The sequence below is a fragment of the Notolabrus celidotus genome, chromosome 1 (assembly GCF_009762535.1).
Source record: "Notolabrus celidotus isolate fNotCel1 chromosome 1, fNotCel1.pri, whole genome shotgun sequence".
In the NCBI taxonomy this organism is placed as follows: Eukaryota; Metazoa; Chordata; class Actinopteri; order Labriformes; family Labridae; genus Notolabrus; species Notolabrus celidotus.
The window spans coordinates 22,362,312-22,373,465 of record NC_048272.1 but is presented as its reverse complement, the minus strand read 5'-3'; the positions used below and the strand labels follow the sequence as shown (position 1 = coordinate 22,373,465).

At 41.9% G+C, this 11,154-nt stretch overlaps 1 protein-coding gene across 1 annotated transcript; it reads right to left on the bottom strand.

Moving 5' to 3' along the window:
- Positions 1–604: 604 nt before the first annotated feature.
- Positions 605–9,219, bottom strand: LOC117810132 (dynein heavy chain 12, axonemal-like). The gene is made up of 12 exons (XM_034679767.1): positions 9,075–9,219; positions 8,813–8,859; positions 7,130–7,264; positions 5,686–5,844; positions 5,249–5,494; positions 4,692–4,863; positions 3,563–3,668; positions 3,273–3,452; positions 2,636–2,764; positions 1,684–1,812; positions 1,060–1,213; positions 605–972 (listed from the first exon to the last, which is right to left on the bottom strand). The coding sequence occupies exons 1-12, from the start codon at positions 9,212–9,214 to the stop codon at positions 797–799; spliced, it is 1,773 nt and encodes a 590-aa protein (XP_034535658.1). The 5' UTR covers positions 9,215–9,219; the 3' UTR covers positions 605–796.
- Between the last annotated feature and the right edge of the window lie 1,935 nt (positions 9,220–11,154).

Below are 11,154 nucleotides of genomic sequence, written 5' to 3'. Positions count from 1 at the left end.
CTGGTCATAGACTATCTTAGGTCTGTGCGCCTCCCTGAAGTCCACCTGTGCGGAGGCCTTGGTGTAGACCCAGACCTTGTTGGAGGGATTATGTATCCAAATAGCCTTGGGACACCTTGGGATCCACCAGGAGGAGCTGGAAAACATTGATGGGGAGAGAGACGTCTGGGTTGACTTATTTTGACGGCTTTTTCTCTGCAATTTGTTCTAACTCTTGGGAGTCCTCAGATGTTCTCTTAGGGTTAGGGTCCTGTCACAGCGGAGATATTTTGAAGTAGTGGAGGACAAGAGGTGAGAAGGAGGAAGCATTCAGGACGTGTTGAAGCTCATTGAACGCACAAAAAAGAGATGTAAAAATGATACGTGTCTCAGTCTGAGCTCATGATTTTGAGTTTTTTGATGACCCTTAAATATGAGATCTCTGTTTGAATGTGGTTACTTTATTTTTTTTTCTGTTGATGCTTCATGAAACTGTGAAAAAAGATGTGAATGGGTCACAACTTTCTAACTCCACACCATCAGATTAATTAACTTGTAATCCATAGACTTAAAGTATGCTAACTTGAGGCAGTAGGTCGGATTTTGCAGAGCTCTTGAAGCTTCAAAAGGTTTCACACAGCTTTATTTACACACAGAAATAAGAACACAACAACCTTTAATAGAAAAGTTCAACATAAAAAGTCATTTCATTCTTTCAGACTTCAGTTCAATCTGTACATTTTGCAGAAGGTGAGATCACAAGCTGAAAGAAGTCTTGGTTTGAAAGTCAGCAGATATCTGTGTCCTGGCTCTAGAATCATCCCAGTGTGTTGCTCTGCTGGCCGTACAGGTCGTACTCTCTGTACAGGATGTAGTCCTTCAGTCTGCCCGGCACCGGCAGGAAGCTCATGAAGACTGGAGAGCGGAGACGCAGGCGACCGAGACACTGACGGATCCTCAGGCGGCAGAGATGCTGCAGACAGCGGGCGTTCTCTGAGGAAGAGGAAGAGGAGGAGAAGGAGGAAGAAGAGGAAGAGTGTGGTGTCTGTTCTGGGGTTAATAAAGGTCGTTTGAGTTTACCTTGCACTCTGCAGATGTCGGGCCACTGCTGCTGCTCCATCACCGCCGCCTTCAGCTTGGAGCACAGAGTCACGTGATCCACGTAGTCCAGCAGGACAAGTACGAGCTGACCGGAGAGGTGTTTGAGCCACGAGACGGTGATGACCTCACAGAACTACACTGACACACACACACACACACACACACACACACACACACACACACACACACACACACACACACACAGATTATTGGATAATTATCAAAACAAAGTAAAAGAAGATGTAGTGACGCCAGATATAAAAACTTTGGAGACTTTGAATTCCTTCAAAATAAAAGCCTGATTAAAAAGATAAACCTTTATTTCCTTTGAAGCTAAATCATCTTTACCGTTTCTAAAATAGCCAAATTAGTTTGATTATTAACAATCAGGATTAACTTAAAGATCTTCCTCCTCACATCTCCCTCCCCTCGTCCTCTCCAGTCCTCTAACCCGGGCCAAATAAAAGGTGATCGTGTATTTAGAATCTATGCCTCCTCCCTCTCTCAGGGCCCCTGAGTCCTACCTGCGTGCTCTCTACCTGTGCATTGACTAAACTCCTCCACTAACTAACTCTTGAGTTTCTTGTGTGCTTGGCTGGTTACCAGAGTATCTTTGATGACGGTGTCGCTCCAGCCCTCGAAGTCTTCAGGGATGTGAGAGTCGTTGCCGTAGGGACAGTCGAAGCATCGCCCCATGTCGTAACCATAATTACACAACATCCTGAGCACCACCTGACACACACACACACACACACACACACACACACACACACACACACACACACACACACGTACGTCAGACACCTTTGTATCTTAAAGAGCTCATAGTGCCCCTCTAGAACACTACGCTCCCAACATGCAGGCCTGCTCATTGTACCTAAAGTCTCTAAAAGTAGTATGGGAGGTAGAGCCTTCAGCTATCAGGCCCCTCTCCTTTAAAATCATCTACCAGTCAGGGTCCAGGAGGCAGACACCCTCTCTACTTGTAAGAGTAGGCCTCAAACTTTCCTTTTTGATCAAAGCTTATAGTTAGAGCTGGATCAGGCTTGGACCAGCTCTTAGTTATGCTGCTATAGGCTCAGACTGACACACTGAGATCCTGTCTTTCCCTCTCTCTCCATCCTCTGCCTGTCTCTTACTTTAACTCTTCCTCTCCCATTAAAGTTACTAACCATAGACCTTTCTGGAGTCCCTGAGCTCCTGTGTCTTGTAGGTTCCTCTGGATCTCTGCTGCTGTGGACATGCCAGACTCTAGCTGCTACAGCTATTACAATCCGTCTAACCACTATCATCTCTCTCTCTCTCTCTCTCTCTCTTCATCTCCTTCCATCCCTCACTCCAACACGGTCTCAGCAGATGTGTGTCTAACATGAGTCTGGTCCTGCTGGAGGTTTCTGCTGTTAAAGGAAGTTTGTCCTTGCCACTGTAACTTGCTAAATGCTGCAAAGTGCTCTGCTCATGGTGGATTAAGATGAGATCAGACTAAGTCCTGTCTGTAAGATGGGACTGGATCTTATTGATTGATTAAAGCTGGAGCGGCTCATGATCAGGTTACCTCGTCTTTGAGAGCGTACTGCAGAGCGGAGGGGAAGTGTGTCGTGTTCACTTTGCAGTAATAGTTGACGTTGGCTCCAAACCTCAGCAGCACGTTGATCAACTCGTAGTTACCCAAACGCAGAGCAATCTAAAAGACACATTCACTGGATCAACATCAGATTCTTGGGTTACTCCAAACTGATGAACTATTTAAGTTTCATTAAGGAGAGATGTTTGTGTGAGAAGAAAAAGTAAAAGTTTGAATTAAATATTCATTAAATAAATTCAAATTTGTATGATAAATTTGTCCCTTAAACATTATGAAAATTTCAGACACAAAAAAACTTGCTTTATTAATCAAACTTTTTTATTTATTTATTTTTGCTTTAAAGTTTATTGCATCTATCTCTATTACTTTTCTATTATTACAATTATTATTTAAATAGATTAGATTTATTTATATAACTTTTGATTAATTTTGATCTATTTTTAATTTATTTTGTATTTATTTTAATTTATCTAGTCTTTATTTAGTCTTATAAATAAACTATAAAAATACACTTCTAAAAAGTATTTAAAAAGGTTTAAAAAGTGATAAAGTTATTGTTGCAGATTGACTCTCTCAGGCTCATCAGCACCTGAGGAAACACCGCTACCTGCAGACATTTGATGGGGTCTTGGTTGGCCATGGCTCCGTTCTCCAGCAGCATCTTGGTTGAAGCCACGTCACTGTTGCAGACGGCGAAGAAGAGCGCAGACTTCCTCTCATCGTTGTAGCTGCGGCGAAGCCAGGGGTGGAGCATGAAGTTAGGGTCGTAACCTGCATCCAGCAGGGCCTGATGAGAGGAGGGAGGGATGACACTCAGGATTGCACTTACACATAAGATGCATTTAACATGAAAATACTCAACTACAAAGACGTTAAAATGCATTTACACACACATACCTTGAGGCAGTGTGTGTGTCCTCCTGCAGCTGCAGAGTGGATAGGACTCATGCCACTGTCGTTCACCTCGGACACAGACGTGACAGGAATCAGCAGCTTCAGAGCTCTATGGACATACACACACAAACACACAAACACACACACACACACACACACACACACACACACACACACATGTATTAACTACTTTGCACAATGAATCAAAACACAGCTGAGAGGTCCTGAAAACTGATTTGATTTCAGAGTATAAAGCCCCAGTGAGGACTTTATGAAATACAATGTAATTAAAGCTGGGGTTGGTAGCCAGATTTAGATTCACTTTTTGTTATACTGGTTAAAATTATCTTTATGTCCTGATGGCAATCAATGCATAATGTGTTCTTAAAAAAGAGTGAAAAAAGCTGCTATCTACAGCCAGAGTAACCCTGGGAAAACACCAACCAATCCCTGCCATCAGGAGCCAAAATATGAAACCAATCAAATCCAGTCCTGCCATTCTACCCGCCTCCTGCACGAACATTTCATGTTTGTTTGTGTTTTTAACTTCCACTGTGATAATGTTTTGGTGTTTTCTTACCGCTGAGTGAGACATGAGTGAACGCAGTGCAAAACACAAAAGATGTGCTGAGGACCGGTTTGGAGGAAATGCTACATTCAAATTCATGCTAGTTTTCCTTGACTACCAACCCTAGCTTTAATATTGATGCCTCCATTTTAAAGTCTAAAACCACTCCAGCTTCACAAGTGTCAACAAAGTGACTACAATTCCCACTCAGTGCTGAGATGGCATGTTAAAGGACAGCAGGGGGCGCCAAAATTGACAGAAACATAAGTTAGTCCCTGATTGGCTGGTTAGGAAACAGCCTGACGCCTCTCTATGACTACAAAATGAAACAAGACCATCAGATCGATGATGTCTATATAGTTATATATATCCCTGACAGAGGAAGGTGTCAGAAAGTGTTAAAAGAGATATCACTTTGTCTACAAGGGGCGCCAAATTCAACACAAACAAAAAATATGAATGCCCTCTGCTGCACGTGAGCTCCACTCTCTCCTCCCAGCATGTCCCGTCTCTCTTCAGTTGTCAAAAGATAACTTTAAGAATAAATTAGGGTATTCAATTTACGGCAGGTGTCCTCTGTGTGCGACTCGATGGATCGGCATGTGTCCCGTGTGTTTGGCCATGTTGGCATCCGCTCCGTACTCCAGCAGCACACTGATGACTGCAGGGTCTCCTGATGCAGAGGCCTCGAACAGGATGGAGGCCTCATCCTGGGCCTGGGACAGGACGTCTGCACCTGAGGGACAGGTAACACCGAGAGGCTCAAGTAAGATTAACCACCTCGTGATCCTGGGGTTTATTTTACAGCTGAGCTTTACATGTTTACAGAGGAGCAAGTATCAGAGATTGAGGTGAAAATATGTTTCCAGGTTTCCTTTGAAGCTGAATCTGTTTTATATTTAACTTAAAATGCCCGCTCAAATAAAAGAGATTTAAGCAACTGACTGTTCATTTTATATCTTTAAACAGTGTAAAAAATCATATGAATGCTGGTCTGCAGGGATAAAAACTTCCTTCTGCATCCCAAAATTCACACACATCTCCTGCTACCTGGTAGAAGTTGTACTTAAATATCTATTAATATAGGCCTCCTCCAAATAGAGACCGCCCTGTTCCCTCACCTCTCCTCAGCAAAGTTTCCACCACCTCCAGGTGTCCTCCCTGAGCCGCCAGAGCCAGCGGTGTGAGGCCATAGTGGCTGCGAGGGTCTGTGGTGGCTCCAGCCTCCAGCAGCAGATTCACCAGAGCTGATTTCCCCAGACGAGAGGCCTCGTGGAGCGGACGGCGGCCGTGGCATCCCTCCTGGTTCACCCTGGAGCCCCGCCGGAGCAGCAGCTTCACCAGATCAGTGCGCTCAGAGCGGACCGCTGCAGAGAGAGAGAGAGAGAGAGAGAGAGAGAGTTAGTTAGTTAGTCACACTTATTCAACAATTCAACATTATGGAGTCTGTTTTTAAGTTTTTAAGTCAAAGAATGGCCTACCCACTTTACCAAACAAGCTGCACCACCTAGATGTGCAGCTGAGTGAGAGAAGGGGGGCTATAGGTTGCCCAGCGTACCTGCAAACAGTGGTGCGTCCTCATCCTGGTCCTTGCAGTCCGGATCAGCTCCGTGCTGCAGGAGGAAGGAGGCGTTTTCAATCAGACCTTTCTCTACTGCTATGAAGAGAGGGGTCTTCCCGCAGAGAGAGCAACACTTCACCGAGTCTGGACCTGAAGCTGCAGAGAGAGAGAACACCTCACTGTTTCATCACTATTTTAATAATGTGGTCTGTGTGATTGTGTAGAGATTAGTGATGCGTCATCACTACTAACCCTAACCCTAACCCTAACTCTAATCACAACCCTAACCCTAATCACAACGCTAACCCTAACCCTAACCCTAAGGGTCAAGTGGCAACCTCTGGTCTAAAAATATGAGTCCAATGCGAAAATTTGTTAAAAGCTGCAGTTCATCGAGGATCCACTTGAGGCTGGATCCGGAAGTACCGGAAATCACATACACATGAATGGGAAAAAGTCGATCTTTACAGCAGAAATAAACATGTTTACAGCCTGGTACAAAAGACGAGTGTAGTCTGGATAGCTTATTTCTCGATCAGCTCTCACTGTGAGGGGGGTGAATTTATTTCTAACGCAGCAATTTTGAAGATATTGAGATTACGAGTCTTCCAATTAGAGGCACAGCTGCCTGCGGGATCACTGTAGCTGTTGGCTAGGAGGCTCAAACTCTGCCTCTCTACATCACACTGGTTCCACAGCAGCAATATAGCTCCCACCGACGATTTGCTTCAAAACAGCGCTTCAGAAACAGATGGGTGACGTCACGGATACTACATCCATATTTTATACAGTCTATGGTTAGGGTTTATGATTAGGGTTAGGGATAGGGTTTGGGTTAGAACCAGAACCAACTCAAGCAAACAGAACCAGAACATGAACCAAACTCAAGCAAACAGAACCAGAACATGAACCAAACTCAAGCAAACAGAACCAGATAACCCTAACCCTTAGTGATGTGTCATGATCAAAAGCTGTGAGAGCCGATGCTTTATAGAGAATCAGAAGAGCCGGCTCGCATCAAGAGAGAGCCGGCTCCCAGTTTTTTCCTTTCCCTGCTTAGCTCTCACAGTGCTCAGCCCCAGCTCTGCTCACAGCAGAACTTTGTTTTGATTGGTCAGCATGGCGGACATGCGGCCAATCACATGTCAGGATATAGTAAGTAAGGATGGTTTTGCAACAGAATAAATGCACAAAATTAGGCAATTATAAGGCTTCTCATAAAATCACTGTACGCAAAAGGGTTTTCAACACAAAAAACATTTTTTTTTGCAAAGTTAAGGTAAATATACGGCAACAAAAGATCCTAAATTAAGAGCCGTTCGGGAGTCGAAAGAGCCGGCTCTTCTTTGGGAGCCGAGTCAAAAGAGTCAGCTCTCTGAAAAGAGTCGAACTTCCCATCACTAGTAGAGATGCACAGACTGAGTGTGAAGGTAGTATGAACCTTTGAGTGTGAGCTCCAGGACGGTTTGGTTGCTCTGAGCTGCAGCTTCATGTAGAGGGGTCCATCCTTTGCTGTCTGTCTTTGAAAACATGTCTCTTTGTCTGAGGCACAGATCCTTCAACAGCTTCTCATTACCTGCAAGTTAAAACAAACATTACATACTTTTATTTTAAAGTTCTTTTACTTGTTTTTAAAGCTCCTCCAAACATCACAGACCTCCTGTCATATTATGTTCCACCACTATCACTGAGGTTCTTGAATGCTTCCCTTTTAAATGTTCCTCATGTGTTCCTCACAAAGAGAGAGAGAGCTTTCTGTTTTTGGCCCCTAAACTCAAAACTCTCCGCCTCTGGACATTAAAACAGCGAGCTCTCTGAGGGTTTTTAAAAGTAAACTTAACAATTTCTTTTTAAATCTAGCTTTTAATTTGAAGTGATTTATTTTTAGCCCTGGACTACATTACAACCATTATGACCATTGTTGTAACGTCATTTTTACTTTTTAATTAATTCTGTTTTACTTCGATTTGATTAGATTTTTCTGGTATTTGTCTGATATTATTTAATTGATTTTATTATAAAGAATTATTTTATTTTTCTGATATTTATATGATTTATTTCCTTGATTTTATTTTAGTGATTGTATTTTATTTTCTGATGTTTATCTGGTTTATTTTATTTTTTTCATTTTATTGGTTGTATTTTATTTTCTGATATTTATCAGATTTTTTTTATTATTGTATTTTATTTTCTGATATTTGTCCAATGTATTTTATTGATTTTATTTTAATGATTGTATTTTATTTTCTGGCATTTATCTGATTTTAATTTATTGTATTTTTTTAATGATGTTATTTTTATTGTTAATTATTTCATATTACTTTATCTTGTTTAAGCCTTGTATCATTTCACTTATTACTATTAATTTCTGTCTTACTGTATGAAAGGTCCTTTATAAATAAAAATGAGTTGAGTTGAGTTATATGCTACTCTTATATAAAGAAATAAAGAAATATATGGACAATGTTCACCTTAACTTCCATCTCTGACTTAAGAAAATAAAAAACTTTGAAGTTGGAGTCGAGGTTTCTACCAAGTGACACAAATCTGGAAATAAGTTGAGTCCTAAGTTAGGGTGTAAAGTCCACATTAAACCAGACGTTGAAACAAGTTAGTTCGTAAAATCCAAACAATGCGCCATAAAAATAAAGAATGATTCAGGGAATCTTAAAGCGATGTGTTCACATTTAAATCTTCTTTAAGGGAAACCACAAAAAATACAACACAGACAGATAACTAATGAACCCATAGCTGGTAGACCGGAAAATCATGCCAGAGATTTATGTAAGGAGACAAAAAAAGAAGCCTATAGGACAAGGATGTAAAAAAAATACTGAGAGTTAAAACCATTATTTCCAATTGTCAGTTACTTAGCTGCTTTTTTATGCTTTAGTACAATAAAAAAATGCACTGCCAATGAATATGAGGCTATAAATAAATCTAGTGTTTTAAAATGAATACAGAAACAGATTTTTGGTTGAACAGATGTCAGTGTCTTGTTATGCACACACCTGAAGGTTTATTCATAATTTTTATTCATAATTTTTATTCATAATTTTTATAGTGAATCACAACTAACCCTGAAGCCTTCATCACATCACAAGCTTTTCTTCCTCCCTCTCACCTTGTCTGATGGCTGTGAAGATCTTGCTGCTGTCTGCGGACTCAGAGCTGAGAGGAGAAAAGATCTGCGTTAAATCAAACACAAGTACAGGAAAGTTCTCTGACACTGAAAAGACACTGAAGCAGTAAAACTAAAAAAGTTTCAAGAATATCTTTAAATAAAAACTAAGAGATATTTTCTGAACGCTGTCAGTCAGAAGGATGATGAGCTCATGTTTGTCAGTCAGAAGGACAGCAGAGACATCCCTTGGTTCTTGTCTGACCTGTTGTCTCGCCCCATGTTGTCTTTGTGGGTTTCCTTCTGTTTGTTACACTCCAGCAGACTCTGTTCAATCATGTACTGTGTAGCAGCATCTTCATCATCATCTTCATCATCCTTAGGCCTGAATCTATCAAACTCCATGACCTCCACATGAAAGGTTCAGGCTCTGCTTGAAAAAGGAAACGCTAGGTAAAAAGACAACAAATGTTCTCCTCAGACTCTTTCTAAACAGAGCAGGTCTAGACCGTACTCTATGTTCTATTATTAACAAAGACCCAACATCAAGACCAGATAAGATCCAGTCCCATCTTACAGACAGGACTCAGTCTGATCTCATCTTAATCCACAGTGAGCAGAGCACTTTGCAGCATTTAGCAAGTTACAGTGGCAAGGACAAACTTCCTTTAACAGGCAGAAACCTGCAGCAGGACCAGACTCATGTTAGACACACATCTGCTGAGACCGTGTTGGAGAGAGGGATAGAGGGAGATGAAGAGAGAGAGAGATGATAGCGGGGAGACAGATAGTAATAGTTGTAGCAGCTGGAGTCTGGAATGTCCACAGCAGCAGAGATTTAGAGGAACCTACGAGACAAGGGAGCTCAGGGACTCCAGAAAGGTCCATGGTTAGTAACTTTAATGGAGGATCAGCAAAACCAAATGTACTGCATGCAGACCTTTTCAGATACACCTGTGTTTACCTGAGAAGAAGGTCAAGCTTGTAGCTGCAACAGGTCTGAATCTAACAATCCGTCTCTGCTCTCGAAAACAAACCTCTCTTTCTTCACGTGTTGTGTTCTCTAATCCTTAACATCTTTCCAGTGTATGTTATTTGAAATGTGATGCACTATTTAATTAGTGTACTTCCAAAATAACTCCTGTGTGTGCAGCCATCTGGACTGAAGGCCAAACCAAGAGCAGACATTGACCAGAACACGTATGTCCACCCGGCAGCTTCCCTCAAGATCAGAAATGAGTTCAAGAATCTCAACAAACCTTTGCCTGACTGAAAACAAATATTTGGAAATATTACAATATAGAAATTCACCTGTGACTCTGAGGACTCGTTGTTTTGGTACTCTTGGAGTTGTCCCTGTAGATGAACCTCTCTGATCTGTTGATGTTGATCTGATAAGGTTTAGAAGTCTGAAACCAGAGCTGTAAGTCTACAGGAGTTCCAGCGATGCACCCATGATCCAAGCAGTGTCAGAGGAGCAGAGACCCGTGACTCAAACTCATCAGTCCCTTAATAAATATGAACGTTTTAATTATTCTGCAGGACTAAAGAGAGTCCAAGACCTCAGTGAGAGAAAACACTCTGCATAGAGACACCGGGGATCTGGTTCATGTTACTATATTTAACCCGTCCTGCTAAGTTTATGCTCCCGACTTAGCAGCCAGTTCGTGTGACACTGCAGGACGCAGGGCTGTTAGTGTCGGACTGTAGGTGTTGACCACTTCATCCAATCAAGGAGGACTACCTGAGGACTCCACTACAAAGGGAGTCCAAGACATCTGACATCTTTTCCTGATCTGATACAGGTATAAGTTCTGTGTGGGTTTTGTACTGATTGAAACAGATAAAACAAAAGTTGGGACTATGAAACATACACTAGGTGGATATAAGTATCCAGATGCCTTAACGTCACACCAACAGACTGTAATGCGTCTGTATTCATATACTTGAATCTGGATTTGTCCCCCCTTTTGCATCTCTAATAGCTTCACTTCCTTTCCACAGATGTTGGGAGTGTTTCTGTGGGAATTTGTGACCATTCATTGTCAAGCATCAACAGTTACAGTCAGGAACTAATGCTGGAAAATAAAGTCTGGCTCACTATCTCTGTTCCTGTTCATCCCAAAGGTGCTGGATGAGGTCAGGGTTCTGTTCTTCCACAGCAAAATCATCAAACCACGTTGGTCATATTGGAATAGGTACACAGGTGATTAAAGTCACTAACCGTAGACCTTTCTAGAGTCCCTGAGCTCCCTTGTCTCATAGGTTCCTCTTGATCTCTGCTGCTGTGGACGTACCAGACTCCAGCTGCTACAACTACTACTATCCATCTCCCCATGATCATC